At 48.0% G+C, this 14356-nt stretch overlaps 5 protein-coding genes across 6 annotated transcripts; 1 reads left to right on the top strand and 4 right to left on the bottom strand.

The window, feature by feature from the left end:
• Positions 1 to 4286: 4286 nt before the first annotated feature.
• On the bottom strand, positions 4287 to 4842 carry LOC9642449 (sm-like protein LSM3A). Its single transcript, XM_002986895.2, has 3 exons — positions 4697 to 4842; positions 4521 to 4616; positions 4287 to 4454 (listed from the first exon to the last, which is right to left on the bottom strand). Exons 1-3 carry the CDS (start codon positions 4811 to 4813, stop codon positions 4374 to 4376), a joined length of 294 nt encoding a protein of 97 aa, XP_002986941.1. The 5' UTR covers positions 4814 to 4842; the 3' UTR covers positions 4287 to 4373.
• Positions 4828 to 6931, bottom strand: LOC9642886 (differentially expressed in FDCP 6 homolog). Its single transcript, XM_002986896.2, has 10 exons — positions 6804 to 6931; positions 6616 to 6750; positions 6485 to 6546; positions 6351 to 6434; positions 6245 to 6276; positions 6106 to 6187; positions 5818 to 6052; positions 5533 to 5760; positions 5235 to 5476; positions 4828 to 5175 (listed from the first exon to the last, which is right to left on the bottom strand). Exons 1-10 carry the CDS (start codon positions 6852 to 6854, stop codon positions 4923 to 4925), a joined length of 1404 nt encoding a protein of 467 aa, XP_002986942.2. The 5' UTR covers positions 6855 to 6931; the 3' UTR covers positions 4828 to 4922.
• Positions 6928 to 8907, bottom strand: LOC9642887 (putative lipase YOR059C). Of its 2 annotated transcripts, none has more exons than XM_024660791.1 (10): positions 8610 to 8907; positions 8442 to 8509; positions 8304 to 8374; positions 7970 to 8233; positions 7729 to 7892; positions 7611 to 7666; positions 7480 to 7532; positions 7286 to 7421; positions 7125 to 7222; positions 6928 to 7057 (listed from the first exon to the last, which is right to left on the bottom strand). In XM_024660791.1, the coding sequence occupies exons 1-10, from the start codon at positions 8861 to 8863 to the stop codon at positions 6986 to 6988; spliced, it is 1236 nt and encodes a 411-aa protein (XP_024516559.1). In that variant the 5' UTR covers positions 8864 to 8907; the 3' UTR covers positions 6928 to 6985. The 2 variants fall into 2 exon arrangements, with proteins under 2 accessions (XP_024516559.1, XP_024516560.1); XM_024660792.1 differs by having other exon boundaries at positions 8442 to 8516; positions 8610 to 8733.
• A 112-nt stretch (positions 8908 to 9019) lies between these two features.
• LOC9642888 lies at positions 9020 to 10534 on the bottom strand. Its single transcript, XM_002986898.2, has 4 exons — positions 10304 to 10534; positions 9862 to 10053; positions 9569 to 9795; positions 9020 to 9500 (listed from the first exon to the last, which is right to left on the bottom strand). The coding sequence occupies exons 1-4, from the start codon at positions 10532 to 10534 to the stop codon at positions 9149 to 9151; spliced, it is 1002 nt and encodes a 333-aa protein (XP_002986944.2). The 3' UTR covers positions 9020 to 9148.
• Positions 10535 to 10675: 141 nt separating this feature from the next.
• Positions 10676 to 12691, top strand: LOC9642889 (pentatricopeptide repeat-containing protein At4g02750). The gene has a single exon (XM_024660743.1). The coding sequence runs from the start codon at positions 10676 to 10678 to the stop codon at positions 12689 to 12691; it is 2016 nt and encodes a 671-aa protein (XP_024516511.1).
• The last annotated feature ends 1665 nt before the right edge of the window (positions 12692 to 14356 follow it).

Here is a 14356-nt window from a genome sequence, read left to right on the forward strand (position 1 = left end):
CATTGCAAACAGCCAATGTTCCCAAGCACCTCTGGGAGTCGGAGAGAGTGAAAAGGCCATTTCTGTCACGGACAAGAAGTCAGGAGTGAGAAAGAATCATTAGAGAAGTTATGCATGACATTTCCCTGGTGGTGCAAGCTTGTGAGCAGCAATTCTACTGCAAGAAGGTCCCTAAGAGTACAATTGGCAACCTAAACGAGCTCAAGAGCAGCTAGGGCAAGAGGAGGAAGAAGGAACAGCACGTTACACCATATGGATTAGAATTAACTTGGACTGTTTGCCCCACCCTGGACAAGGATGACGACTAAGTTAATAACGAATCTTTTTTGGCTCTCTCGTGCATTTAAATGGATCATATAACTTTGACTCGGTTTTATATTGTCTCTCTCGTACTCCGCGAGTTTTTAGCCTTTCTCAGCTCTCTAGATACTGCTCTTGAAAATCTCATCACAACTAATAATGAGAAGGACTTTTAGGGCTTGTAAAGTATATTCGCTTTGGACCTTTTTAGGGTTTTGTCTTTCCCGCCGAGCGTTTTCCCTGCCGCGGCGATCGGCCTTCTTTTTCTTCGGCCCATTCGATCAAGAAATGCGAGCGCTCCCGAGGTTTCGATCTCAGGTATCGCATTTCTCATCTTGTCGATCGGGCTTCGAGCTTCTTCTCGCGAGCGACGCCGCCGGTGGTGGCAATGGCGATGAAGATTGCCCTGCTGTACATCCTTGCGTCACGCTTCTTCATCGACCCTTTCATTGTAAGCTAGTCGATTCTATTCTTCCTCTTTTCTCATGTTTTGTTCTTCGATTCAGGCGCTCGGGCTCCTTTCGAGAAATCAAAGGGACGCGTTGTGCACTATAGGGAGCACCTGTGAGTCTTTACCTCCTCTCGATCTAGCTGTGGATTACGACTCCGATCACTTTTGGGTCCCCTTGTCTTGGAACCCATGCAGCAACGAATGTGGAGGTGGAACACAGGTAATGAACTACACGCTCTCTCATCCTCTGCCTTGTTTTCTCTTGACTTCTTAACGTTTCTATTCTAGACGGCAGCGCTGGGTTGCTATGCTAGCAACTTGACGAGAGTTTCTTCATCGATCTGTGAAGATCTACCGAAGTTAAGTGTCGAACAGGTAAGCATTGCTTGCTTCCTCTGCTGTACGTGAAATCTTCTACAATTTTTCTTCGTAGCCATGCAATGCCATCGAGTGTCCAAGCTATACGGTGTACAGATCACCATGGAGCGAGTGTAGCAAAACTTGTGGAACGGGATATCAGACCAGGTATATGCTTGGTTTGAGGAGGCTTCGTTTACGTACAGGTTTCTGCAGAGAAGTTCTTTGCCATGACAACCTTGGCTCGCTCGTTCATTCCCAGCATTGCGATCTAGAAGAAAGCTATGTAGAGTCACAGCTATGCAATACTGATGCTTGTGAAGCCAGCTACTGGACCCTTCCAGCTTGGAGCGCGTGCGATGCGCCGTGTGGTGGTGGAAGGCAGAAGAGAATTCCCACTTGTCATTCTACTCGAACAGAAGTATCCATATGCACTGGAGAGCGGCCAAAAACAGAACAAATGTGCAACACTCAGGTATATTGTGTAGAGAGTGACTTTGATTCCCTTTTCTTTCTTTTAAACAGGCTTGCAGCACGCATGCCTGGCTCGTCGGCCCATGGAAATCATGTCCTTACGAGTGTGAAGCTACCACAGACCGCCTTGTACAGGTTTTACAATTGTTATTGTTTTTGTTTTTCTTTCGTGTGACACCTCCTTTCAGTGTGTAGACGGCTATGGATTTGAACAACCTGACTCTGAGTGCCCAGGGAGCAAGCCAGCAAGCACTATTTCATGTGATCAACCCCACATCAGTTGCAGCGACTGCCTGTACGATTGTTTTGGTCATGGTGTTTGTAAGGTGTGTACTGTAGTATAACGTTTTCAACTTCTCGTGTCACTGGATCTTTCTGTTTGTTTCCAGCCTGATCAATGCTCTTGTTATGATGGCTGGACTGGCAAGTATTGCCAGACACCTAGCAATTGCCATGGTTCCTTGGGATATTCTGAACAAGCCAAAGCTCGATGTTGCCACTTGGTGGATGTCAATCAAAGATGCTGTAGCACCACAGCTTCTCTAGACAAGGTAGGCACCTTATCTGGTGTGCGCTTTTAAAGTTTTTGTTGATATTTTTATCTACCTTCTTACAAGGTTTCAGGATGGAAACTGCTGTGCAAGCGGTGTACTTGACAGTCTTGGTGTCTGTGACGGTGTTGCAACGTAAGTGCGTCAGAAGTTCTAGCTTCAACGGTTAATTCTCTCTGTGCGTGCAGGATGATAGATTTTGAAGGAAAGCCATGCTCTACGATTCGAGATGAGAAAGGGCTCTGCTGTATTAGCGGAGTTTTAGATGAATGCCATATATGCGATGGCGATGGTACAACCTGCTCAACGGATATGACCCTCTACTTGAACGTGACCGGATTCGCTCAAGCAATCCAGGAAGGCGCATTTCAGAAGTTTCTTACCTCTACAATGAGCAGAGTGAGTTTTCCCGTCCTGTTTGTTTTCACAGGTAGTTGACATCACGTTTTATTTTTGCAGTTGGCATCTAAGCTACGTATAGCCGATGAAGCTTTAACAGTAGCAGAAGTTCGAATGATCAGCCCAGGAGGTGAAACATGCGCCGTTGATGCACTACAGGACAGTCTTTGCTCGCAAGACGAGCAGATAAACGGCCTTGCAGTTGTCAATGCTACAGTTTTTCCTACCAGTGTAAGTTTCAATCTTCTCTTTACTACTGCTGTATATGTCGTACATTTTTACAGCCGGATATGGTGATCAAGAAAAGAAAAGATGTGCTCGCTGCACTTCAACCCGGTCCGTTATCTTCCTCCCTCACTGTTCTTCCTGAGGTAACGTCTCTCAGTTCTGCTTTGTTGGTAACTCCTTTTGCCTGCTTCCATTTTGCAGGCTTTGAGTGCGGATTTATTGTTTGTAGGGGACGTAAGAAGAGCTGGTGTTTGCGGCAATGGCTTGTGTGAAAGGGGTGAGAGATGTACCAGCGTCGGCGCAAGTGCTACCACTTTCAGAACGTCCTGCTGCCTTCAGGATTGTCCGTATGTGTCAGCTGTGTGTCCGGCTCCAATGGCTGGTCCGATGAAAAACAAAACTTGCTCCGGTAGGGGCATTTGCCTGGAGGCGTCTGGACAATGCGATTGTTTCCGAGGTATGTTTACTGGGATTTTTATGTCTTCATTCCTGGAAACGTCTTTGCTTTCTTCAGGCTATGCTGGATCCGATTGCTCCATATGTGCCTGGGGATGGATACAAACGCCGTCCGGTGCATGTGTTATGCTTCCGGATCCACATTCTTTGTCGAAGCTGGTTGCAGCATACAAGGAGCAAAAACCGAAGCCTGCTCCAACTCATCGCCATCGGAAAGGCATCGACGCATCTGGAACGGTCATTCTCCTTGCCCTGTGCGGGGTTTGTCTAGCGCTGCTGCTGCTCCTGATTGTAGCCGAGCACCACCAGCAACGTCGGGTGGGAGTTCATCCGGAACCTGCGAATGATCCTCCAGGTACTTGTTTCACTTTCTTTCAGTCATGAGAAAGACTAGTTTTTCTTTCTTCGCTGCTTACAGCCAACGGCGGAGAGCGAGCAGCTACAAAATGGAGATCATCGTATCTCGGACCACACTCGGAGTACGATGTCATTCCTATCACTCCAAGGCCTCCGACACAAACAACGCAAACAATAGAGACACCACCCTCGCAAGTTTTGCCAGGTACCTTGTCAGCTTACGTCCTCATCTCCTTTCTCATGCTTTCTCTTGCCAGCAGGCGAGTCCTCGCGGCGGTGGTCTTCTCGGAGATCGTTCTTTGGTGGAAAAGATGGAACCGGAAAGAGAAGCTTTCGCGACGGCTCTCCTTCGGAGCTGGAGCTCCAGTCGGGCCCAAACTTGGTCACCACGGGCGAGGATCTGACCGAGGAGGAGCAGGCCAAGATGAGCGAGCGAGTGAGGAAGGAGCTGCGGGGATCCAGAAGCGCCAAGTTCGTCACTGGCTACCTCACCGACTCGGAGGACTCGGACGGCGGCGACGAGCACAACACCCACTGCTGCACGCCAGACTCCCCCGCCATTGTTCGAACGTAATATATTCCAAGCATGAGGCAGGCATATTCTGTCACTAACAGGCATATTCACGAGCTATGGTGTGAATATTCTGTCACTAAGGCATATTCTGTCGGACAGAATTTTGGAGACTTCTCTTGTTTCCTATTTCGCAGCCGTGTAACAAAAATCTTGTCGTGAGAGTTCAAGCTCAAAGATTCAAGATCATGCTCACGATGAATCGCTTTAATAGAGATTTTTTTTTTCCTTACGCACTTCTCAAGGGAGGCGATACCAAGATCACTCCATCGCCCCTCACAAACAAGTATGGAACCTGTCGCTTTGTCGTCTGGAAAGGCGGGAATGGTTATAGAGCGAGTATAGAGTCCTCCAAATCAAATAGCGTCTCTCTTACCTTGACAATCTCCTCGTAAGTCTCGTCGTCAATCTCCGTGGTGGTCACGACCTCCTCCACTTCTCCCAGGATCATGTTTAAATGCTGGTCATAGGCCTGGAAAACAAAGACCCACAACTCAGATGAGTCCCTTCCCGAAGTATAACTTTGATGGATGAAAATCTATGGAAACTTACATGTAGCTTGCCTCGGAGCTCCCTATCGGCGCGCAGCTTGACGTAGATCCGCTCGTCCAGGCTGAGCCGGATGAGATCAAGCGGCTCCTTGACAGCGCCGTCCTCTTCACTCGCCATTTCCCACTCAGAGCTTTAGGGCTACTACTCTAGAATATTCACGGAATAATCATCCCGTACCATGTACGGCGAGACACTTCATACGCTCTGTAACTTCACAAAGAAAATCTCACGGCTCCGTTGTTCTATCAATGTCGGCCGAGTACGTGTCGATCAGCACCTCCCTCTCGTTTGGAACAGTCTCGACCACGGTGGTGGGCTTGGACTGCACGTCTTCGGATTTCACAGCCTCTTCCTGCTGCTGCTCGGCGTCTGGATTCGACGCGCGCTCGCTGCTGCTCTCGCCGGGGTTTGCCTCGTGATGACGATTCTCTTCTTCTGGAACAGCAGCCTCTAGTCCAGCATCGCCATTTTCTTGAGGCCTGGATGGAGCAACGCAAACGAGTTAAGAAGACAACTTTAGAACGAAGAGCTCTGGTACCTTGCGTGAGAGAACTCTTCGCTGATCATCTTTTCTCTGCTGACCCTCTGCTCACCAGCGGCGGTGGCGGAGGCAGCGGCGGCCGCATCACTCGCGGCGGCTCCTTGGCGGATTCTGGCCGCCTCCATAAGCAGCATTTGCTCCCTCGCCTTTGCAAGCTCTTTCTGCCATCTCTGCGCCTCCACAAGAGCCTCATCTCGCTCTCTCATCACAGCGGCGTACCGTTCTTCTCCTGCCTTGAGCTTTAGCCACACCGGACGTTACGATCTTGTGAGTTCCAGCAGAAGGAAAAGAGTACCTGAAGCCGTGCAACTTTTGTTCGATCGTCGAGCTCCTTGAGAGCGCGGTCTGCTTCTGCTCTCGCGGCTTTTCTTTCTTTGTCCATGGCGTGCGCAGCTCGAGCCGCAGCCTCGGCAGCATCGGCTGTTTCGGACAGACGATCCGCGAGCTCCTTGATCGTCACATCCCGTGTTCTCAGCTCTCTGGATAGCTGATGGAGCTCTTCATCCTTGACTCTCAAAGTTTCCTGGAAGAAATACACGAGATTTGTAGAAAGAAAAATGGAGATCATCACTACACGCACCTTCATAATGGAAACATTGTCCATACCACCGTCACCACTGGCGGTCTGCGATGATTTCCCACTGAGAGTAGCCTTGATGGACGTTTGCATTTCCGAGGCAATGTCTTTCGCCGCTTCCTTAGCTACTGTGTTTGCTGCTGTGACAACAGCAGCTACTGTTCCTAGCTTTGCCGCACCATTTCCACTCAGCGAGTTGACAGCCTCTTTGTGAGCTTTCAACACCAAAGATGATGCCCTGTCCATGCATTACTGTCACAATGGTAGAGTGGAAAGACGATATTGGCTTACCTCAAAGTGGCCACCCAAGCTCTTGCAACAGCCTGACTCTCAGCACAGAGATAGTATTCCTTCTTATTTGGTGTACCAATATCTGATCACTAGTTCAGGCCAAGAAAGCTAAAGAATTCTATAGTCGTGAAAAGGATACAAAAGCAGCAACCATCGTACTTCTTCGCACCGCTGAAGAACAAGACGAAAAAAATCAATAGAGAAGAAGAACCAACACAACAATGTTTTGGAAAGACAAAGCTTACTGAAAATTTATAGGAGACAAAGTGATGGTACTATCAGCATCGAAGTAAATTTGTCCTCGTGACGACAGATCTCCTCGATCCAGCCTGAAAAATCTCCACTTTAGCAAAGAATCGCAACAAAAATCGCAAAGTACCTGTACTCCATCTTTCCTGTTGCTGGATCCAATGTGAACCATCGTTGGTTCCACTTACGCAACTGGAATAACAAAACTTTAGTGATCCTTTTTGTTTCTCACAGCGCGACTCCAATCCACTCGGCTCTTACTGTCTCGGAGCGCTTGAAAAGTGGCCCTTGTAGAGCGGAATTCCCAGAGCCAGCGCTCAATTGCTTCTTGATCTTCTCCAAGCTAGATTTCGAGTCGGCAGCCGATAGCTGCCGCTGCTGATCGTCTCCTCCCAGCTGAAACACACAGATCGCATGAAATTCCTAAGAATGCTGGCCAGAAACACTACCGATTCCATCAGCCTCGCATCCCGCAGGGCAACATCGGGCAGAAGATCCATCCAACCCTCGAAGAACCCTAAAACCTGACGTGGAAATTAAAGAGTGACGTGGCGACTAACTATTGGCGAAAGGTTGGATAAAGTAAAAAATGAAAGAATAGTTATCTTTCACTGTAAATTTTTTCCAGAAACTATTGCACAAAATTGTCGATCATATGCTGAATCACATCAGCTCCACGAGAGTGTAAGCCGGTAGATTTTACCTGCGAAACTTCTCTCTTTTAGAACACGACGAAAGAGAAGAACAAAAAATGGGATTTTTTTCGCTACCTGAATGGTGCTGTGTGCAAAGAAACGTTGTAGTGTTCCATGGAAATTTACATCCACTCTCTCCCATTTGATCTTCGTGAGGCCTCTTATCATCTCCTCTGGAAGAAGAACAAGATCCAATGCTTTTGATGTTCCTCTAAAACTTAAACGTATATCCATACCTTCAAGAGGATCAGACGCAGGAGGAATGACCACCTCTGCGACGGGCGATCTTAAGTTGCGCTCCTCATTGTCTGGAATGATTTCCTCAACCGAGACAATGTGTGGATATCTGGGACCGATTGGAGTAGTGGTTACCTGAAACCAAAGAGTTTCGTGTTACAGTTTTACGATTGTGAATTGCAATACATCTCACCTTTGGAAGTTCTGATTCCCTTCGGAGAGATGATGTGCGCCAGCCAACCATGTCTAGACGTGAAATCAAGGATCACATAGCTGAAAAAAGAAGAAACTAGAGTCTCGCATTCAAGACACACAAAAGGATACGATCGTTTTGAACGTTTGCGTAGGCTACGTGACGCTTGAACAGCTGCAAAGCGGATCTACATGAACAGACACACAAGTATTTAAGAAAACGACACAAAGGATACAGGTACATACTTACAAAAACATCCCGTCCTCGCAATCTGTCACCATTCGACACAGGAGAGGCGGATGATTGGGCTTGCCATCCGTCAGAAAAAGGTGCCGACCCGTTCGTCCCACAAACCAATGCGCGATGCACACGGCTGCGCTTTCCAAACATCGGAAACCACAGAGAATAGGAAGCTGCAAACAAAAAACAAAGAGAGTAAATGCTGACGGTGACCGCAAAGGAGTAGAAAGTGAAAAGGGCGCAAGCAAACCTGGCCATTTGCTCTCGAGCCAAGATGAGGAGTAGCAACAGTGATGAAATTCACAGCTTGCAAACCAGCAATGGTTCCACGAACAGGAAGCTTTTCCTCCTCTCCTTTAGCATTCTCCTCTGGCTTAGGATCCACGTCTTTCAGCCCCAGGTCTGCTGGTCTGTAGAGCTGCGCTATGGCATATCGAGCGACAAGACCACCCAGCGAGTGAGCAACGAACGATATTTTCTGGACTCCACGAGTTTCGTTAATCGTTCGCTGGACCTGGAGTTTTCGAGAGATCTCTATCAAGAACAAGGAAAAGTCGAGCTTGTGATGAAAGTGAGACCCAAACCTCTTCTGCAAGACGTTTCCCCATCACGTCGACGCCATCGAACGTAGAAATCGCCGCGTTGCATGAACTACCTACAGTTAGAAAAAGGTTAAAGAAGAGACTATAAAGGGGAGAAGCTTGCAAAAAAAGAGAACTTACGATAGATGAAGACTCGTTCTCCCAATTTCTCCTTGAATTTCTTGGCAGCAAACTTCCAATCGTCCGCACTGCAACCTTACAAGAAAATCCATCACGACTAAGAACCGGATCAACAGTAAAAATCCTAGTACAAGATATTTCGCAAGAAAGAATTGGCTGGATCATCACCTCCCGACGATCCCATTCACCATCACGAGCAAATGCTCCCAGCTCCTGGGCTCCTCTCGCTCCTTATCCGTGATTACCTCCGCCATCTCGCGCGCATCCTCCTTCCTGCTCGCGATCCGCCGCGCCCTGGACGACGATTTCTCCCGCGACGGCGAAGAAATCTGCTGCGATCGAGCGCAAGGCAAGCATCCGCTGCCGCCGCGTTGCTTGATCGGCGACGTGGGCGCCACAGCTCCAGCATCCCTCTCCGCCATCACGACAGCGCGCCAAGCTCCACCCCCATTTTCCAATCGCAAGAACTAATCTAGGTCGCGCTTCCGTATTGTCACGATCTTGACACGTAGGCCACCACGTGTACCAATCTCCTTTAAACAAACGTAAAAAAGCATTGACCTAAAAGGTAACGAGTGAAAAGTAAATATATTAACTTAAACTAATTAAACTATTTCCAAGTAAATGAAACTGCTTGAAGTAAGTTTAACACTAATTAAACTTAATTAAACAAAATTAAACTAAATAACCCAGAAGAAGGCTTTCTCTTATCGTGCCTCCACGACGAGATGATCCCACGGTAGCGTCTCGCGAACCAAGACGTCTCTCACTGTAACTGGCGGCTCCTCCGGTGGACGATCGTCACTGTACTCGAGCTTATCATATCCAGCCTCGGTGCAAGCCGCCGGAGTTTCTTCCTTGCTCAACTCGTGCCTCCGGCTCTCCGGTGGCAATGGCGAGGGCCTTCGTCTCGACGACGCTGGAGCTGGCGGCTCTGGAGCTCGGGGCTTGAGTGGAACTTCTCCGAATGGTTCCAGCTTCTGCCAGTTTAGAATGTTGTAGTTCTTGGCGCCGGAGGCTCGGCGGCCGAGGTACTGGCTTCGCAAGTTCGCCCTCCACCTGAGAAGCTCAAGTTCTTTAGAGAAAACTCATGATCTTTGGAGGAAACTTGAGATCAAGGATCTTACTTCTGGCAGTCGTCCTCGTATCTTAGTTGCTCCCCTCCAAAGCTGTTGTGGTACTCGAGCGTGAAGATATCGTAGGCGGATCCACCTTTGTTGGCACGAACTCTTGCGTGAGGCTGCTCTTTGAAGAACTCGACGCGATCCTGGTCTTTCTGCCAGTCTTCTTCACACTTGTTGCGTACTTTCTGCCGCTGATACTCTCGCTCCGCCCCAAGTCTGTCCACGATTGCCTGCAATAAATGGTTCTGGATCAAATCGAGGTTTCTAAGTTGGAAGTCGAGGATGAGAAAGCTTACGGCTTCTTTGATTCTGTTCAAGCGCTGCTGCTCTTTCAAGTGGCCAGCGGCGTCGGTGTTGTGACGCTCCTCGTCTGAGGCATACGCGGCGCAGTCGCGTGGAGGCTGCGTCAAGCTGAGATTGGTGTAAGGCTTGTGGTGTCTCGTGAATCCAAAAACACGGCTCGCAAGCCTTCGTTTTTGCATGGCATCCTGTTCCAGCAAACAAGAAGAACGATTGAGAACATCAAAAAGAAAGCCAAGGCAAAAGCAAGAACAACGACACTGAGAAGGAAATTTTTTACGAAGTAGAAACAGCAAGGAAGAAGACGTCCAGATCTCTAACAAAACTTTCTAGATGAACAAGCGAAGGAAAAGAAGAGAAAACCGGGTAAACACGACACACAAAGAAGAGTTGAGCTCACACTGAAGAAAGAACTAAAGATCTTCAAGGAAAACTTACGTGATCACTGCCATTGTAGCTCTCAAAGTGGCATTTCTGGGGGGCCTTTTGGACGAGATGCGAGTAGGCGAGCTTCCGGGGTCCCTTGGGAGGGATTGGCCCGAAAGAAGCCATTGGAAAGGCTAGAACAAAGAGAAAATCACGGCATTGCCATCGTGGTTGAGCTAAACTATGATCGATCACAGTACGTACCCAGTAGTGTAGGTGAAGTGACATCGCAAGCACTGCCATATCTTATCGCGCCTCCTCGCGCTCTACTTCCCCTAAAATCCCCTAAACTCTAGGGTAAGGTTCGAATCCCATGAAGCGCCAAGCACAATTGAGGATATTCTCTACTAGCTGAAATCCAACGGTCTGGATTGATGGCCAGCGATGAGTGTGGAGGACTTGGCATCTCGTCTTAGGAACGAGAGGAATATCTCCGAGGTTAGGAAGGTCCATTCTTTGATCAGAAAAAACGAGAAGAACGGTAAAAATATCTACCTTGCGAATTTACTCTTACAAATGTATGGTAAATGCGGGAGCTTGGGAGATGCCAAGGAGGTCTTTAGAGAGATTGAGCATCCAAATTCTTACAGCTGGAATCTTTTCATCGCTGCTTACCTACATGCCAATGATTTAAAAGGAGCTAAATATTCCTTTGATAAGATGCCTGAAAGGGACGTGGTAACATGGACTACCTTGATCCAGGCATATTCCAAAGCTGGGCATCTGCAGCAGGCGAAGGTTCTCTATGAAAAGATGCCGGAGTGGAATCTGGTGTGCTGGACGGCCATGATCCAAGCGTACGGAAGCGCTGGTCACGTCAACGAGGCAAGAGAAATGTTTGACTGTATGAAAGAGAGGGACACAGTGGCATGGAACGCGATTCTTTTGGCCTATTCTCAGAGCGGGGACGTGCCAACGGCCAAGATGCTCTTCGATCGCATGCCCCGGTGGGACATTCCGGCATGGAATACCATGATCCAGATGTACGGGCGACACTCTTCCGGGGAATTGGCGACGAGATTGTTTGACCAGATGCCGTTGAGGAGCCTTCACACGTGGACGGTCGTGATACGTGCCTGTGTAGAGAGCGGGCTTACAAAAGAGGCGACGAGATTGTTTGATCGCGTTCCGGAATGGAATGTGGTGCTGGCAACGGTGGCGATGCAAATGTATTCCGGAATGAGCGACCTCGTTGGCGTAAGGAGAACGTTTATTGGATCGCTTGAGCGCGACATTGTTGCTTGGAACACATTAATCTCAGCTTTAGTTTTTAATGGGCATTGCCAGGAAGCTCTCGAATTCTTCACAAAGATGCCAGAATGGAGCATTGTTTCGTGGAATCTAAGATTGAATTGCTACGCGCAGGTCTACGGCGTGGATCAAGCCAAGGGGATATTTGACGCAATGCCCGCCCAGGATATTACGTCGTGGAATCTCATGGCAACGGCCTACGCACGCACGATGCAGCTGGATCGAGCGGTCGAGATCTTGAAGAAAATTCCGGCTCGGAATATGGCGTCGTGGAATCTAACGGTGGCGGCACACGCGGGGAAAGGACACTTCTATTCCGCGGTGGAATGTTTCTCTTCCATGCCGGAATGGGATCTGGTGTCTCTCAACACGATGATCGCAATCCATGCGCAGAAGCTGGATCTCCAGAGCGCGAGAGATCTGTTTGATTGCATGCCCAAGCGGGATCTCGTGACATGGAACACGATGATCCACGCGAATGCGGTGGCAAATCGCATGGAAGACGCCCAATTCCTCTTCGATTTTATGCCGGAGCGCGACGCCTCGTCGTGGAACATCATGATCGGCGGCTACGCGGCGGTGTTCCAGATCGAGATCTGCCAGGCGCTGTTCAACGCCATGCCGGATCGAAGCCCTCTTTCCTGGAGCAAGATGATCGCCGCGCTCGCCCAAAATGGAGAGATTCCGTCGCGAGTGGAGAGGATGCTGGAGACGATGGAGACGCCCTGGGCATCCGGGCATTCCATCGAGATTATGGCTATCCATGGGGTTCTTCCCCATGGCGCCGCGATGCTCAGCGTCTTGAAATCCTGTGCCCACTCGGGATCCCTCCCCGGCGCCTGGAAGAGATTCCTATCCATGGCTGCGGATCGCGATATCCCGCCGTCAAGGGAGCACTACTGCGCGATGATCCACATTCTAGCATCGGCCGGGCAGCTCGACGAGGCCCATCGATTGATCAACTCCATGCCCTATTCCTCCGACTATGAATCACTCGCCGCGATGCTTGGCGCCTGTAAGCTACATCGGGATGTGGGCCGCGGCATGGAGATCGCGGACCAGATCCTCGATTCCGGGGAGATCTCGATGAAAAGCAGCGGCGCTTGCTTGACGATGGTAAACAATCTGCTTCTCTCCCAAGAACCCTAAAATCGTTTGGCACCAAATTTCAAACTCTCTTCCATGTGCCACGTGGAAGTACCATGCCGCAGACTCTTGATCACCAAAGAATCACAGGCGATACAAAAACTGGGAAAGGAATCGTTAGTAAGAAAGAGAGCCATAACTTAAAGGAGTTGTCCAACTTTCTGAGATGTAGTCATGGCATTAGGGGTGTCATATTTCCCTAACCACGTCTTAGTGAGTAATCGTGTTGGGAGGTGGTTAATTGTTTGGGGCAACATGCAAAGTATTGACATTCAACTTTTTGCAATGGAAACTCTGAAATCCAAAAGGTAAATTCTAAGGTTTAATGAAGAGTGGCAAAGCTGGACAGCCCTGTTTCCAGGAAATCTTGCCAGTTCAACTATAAGTTCTTTTGCTGTTTCTTTAGGCTACTCTTTCTTCGTGCATTTACTGAGGAACGAATGCTCAAAGAGTAAGTCTAGAATTCTTCTGTTATTGTGGCTTATAACACTGACTAAGCTGCTATACCTCGATAGTACAGGGTTTTGCGACAGGGAAGGTGCTATACTTCAAAGTGTTGAGAAGATGAAGGGTGAGAAGATGAGCTCAGTGCAGTGGATGGATTCACAGATGGATTTGTCTAGTATTGCAGAGGCCCTGCACAAGAAACGACTTGAAATGATCAACAGCAGAGCTGTAGATGATATTAGTGACTCACTGGATGCCAAAAACTGAGAGGTTACTCCAACAAGAGTTTGAAAACTTGAAGCATGTACTGCCAGAAGAGGGGAAGGTGCAGGTGCTTTTGTTTTTGACAAAGATCATGGTCTCTTACTGAGTGGGGAAAGCACCTTCAGTATGGCATAATCACCATATGCGGCAAGTGGTGGTGTTCTTCACACAAAAGAAATACTTTGCAGTTGTTATGGATACAATGGAGATGGGAAGTATCAGTAATCTATAAGCTTGACAAGGACCAGTCAAGGAAAGCTAATATCCTGGATTTGTGGCTTTTACTTAGCCTATTAATCAAGTGGTGAATATTTACCTTATATGAGGATGAACCCAACGTACTGCAAGAACTCTATTCCTATCATACCATGATGTGACATTTCTTCAAGTTTACAGATGATCCATGATAGAAGTCCCAAAAGCTGCCTGATGTGTTGACTGGCATTGACACCTGGTCAACACATTTATTTAAATATTGACCAGTCAACACAGCATGTTTAAATTTGTTGAAGGAATTTGATAGTATTTGCTGAGGAAATACATGCTAAGTGGAATACAATACTAAGATTTAATTGACTCTAATTTAATAGTTTAACTTAATTTGGACCATTAAACTAGTTTATAAGCATTTCTTTTGTATTTTTCCTTACTTTCTTAAAATTAAATATTATAAAATATTCCTTAGGGCATTCAAAGCATGGTGCCCCTCTTCAATTTCTCCTTGTCATATAACAGTAAGACTAGGCCTCACAATGATGCCAAGATCAAGAAGTGTGGGCTGCTGCCAAATGAATCAGTTAAGCTTTCAAGTTGTTAGTGTTGTAAACTCCCAATGCTATATGAGTTTGGACTCACAATGAAATTGATAAAGAGTTTGGACTGAGCTAGGATTGGATATATTTAGGGCTTTATCTGGGGTTGGCCTGATATATCTAAAGCCTAATGTCTTTAAATCTT

This window comes from Selaginella moellendorffii, unplaced genomic scaffold (assembly GCF_000143415.4).
Source record: "Selaginella moellendorffii unplaced genomic scaffold, v1.0 SELMOscaffold_77, whole genome shotgun sequence".
In the NCBI taxonomy this organism is placed as follows: Eukaryota; Viridiplantae; Streptophyta; class Lycopodiopsida; order Selaginellales; family Selaginellaceae; genus Selaginella; species Selaginella moellendorffii.

Bases quoted from the DNA above. Each gene is read 5' to 3' on its own strand.
- LOC9642449 (XM_002986895.2), bottom strand. From the start codon at position 4,813: ATGGCGAGTGAAGAGGACGGCGCTGTCAAGGAGCCGCTTGATCTCATC. The intron at 4,617-4,696 runs GTAAGTTTCCAT...TTTGTTTTCCAG, and splicing joins AGCTCCGAGGCAAGCTACAT to GCCTATGACCAGCATTTAAA. The intron at 4,455-4,520 runs GTAAGAGAGACG...CCGCCTTTCCAG, and splicing joins CTTACGAGGAGATTGTCAAG to ACGACAAAGCGACAGGTTCC.
- LOC9642886 (XM_002986896.2), bottom strand. From the start codon at position 6,854: ATGGATCTTCTGCCCGATGTTGCCCTGCGGGATGCGAGGCTGATGGAA. The intron at 6,435-6,484 runs GTACTTTGCGAT...GAGATTTTTCAG, and splicing joins ACAGGAAAGATGGAGTACAG to GCTGGATCGAGGAGATCTGT. The intron at 6,277-6,350 runs GTAAGCTTTGTC...CTTGTTCTTCAG, and splicing joins TTGTCTCCTATAAATTTTCA to CGGTGCGAAGAAGTACGATG.
- LOC9642887 (XM_024660791.1), bottom strand. From the start codon at position 8,863: ATGGCGGAGAGGGATGCTGGAGCTGTGGCGCCCACGTCGCCGATCAAG. The intron at 8,234-8,303 runs GTTTGGGTCTCA...CGAAAACTCCAG, and splicing joins GGAAACGTCTTGCAGAAGAG to GTCCAGCGAACGATTAACGA. The intron at 7,667-7,728 runs GTAAGTATGTAC...CTGTTCATGTAG, and splicing joins TGCGAGGACGGGATGTTTTT to ATCCGCTTTGCAGCTGTTCA.
- LOC9642888 (XM_002986898.2), bottom strand. From the start codon at position 10,534: ATGGCAGTGCTTGCGATGTCACTTCACCTACACTACTGGGTACGTACT. The intron at 10,054-10,303 runs GTAAGTTTTCCT...TTGCTGGAACAG, and splicing joins GCTACAATGGCAGTGATCAC to GATGCCATGCAAAAACGAAG. The intron at 9,501-9,568 runs GTAAGATCCTTG...TGAGCTTCTCAG, and splicing joins TACGAGGACGACTGCCAGAA to GTGGAGGGCGAACTTGCGAA.
- LOC9642889 (XM_024660743.1), top strand. From the start codon at position 10,676: ATGAGTGTGGAGGACTTGGCATCTCGTCTTAGGAACGAGAGGAATATC.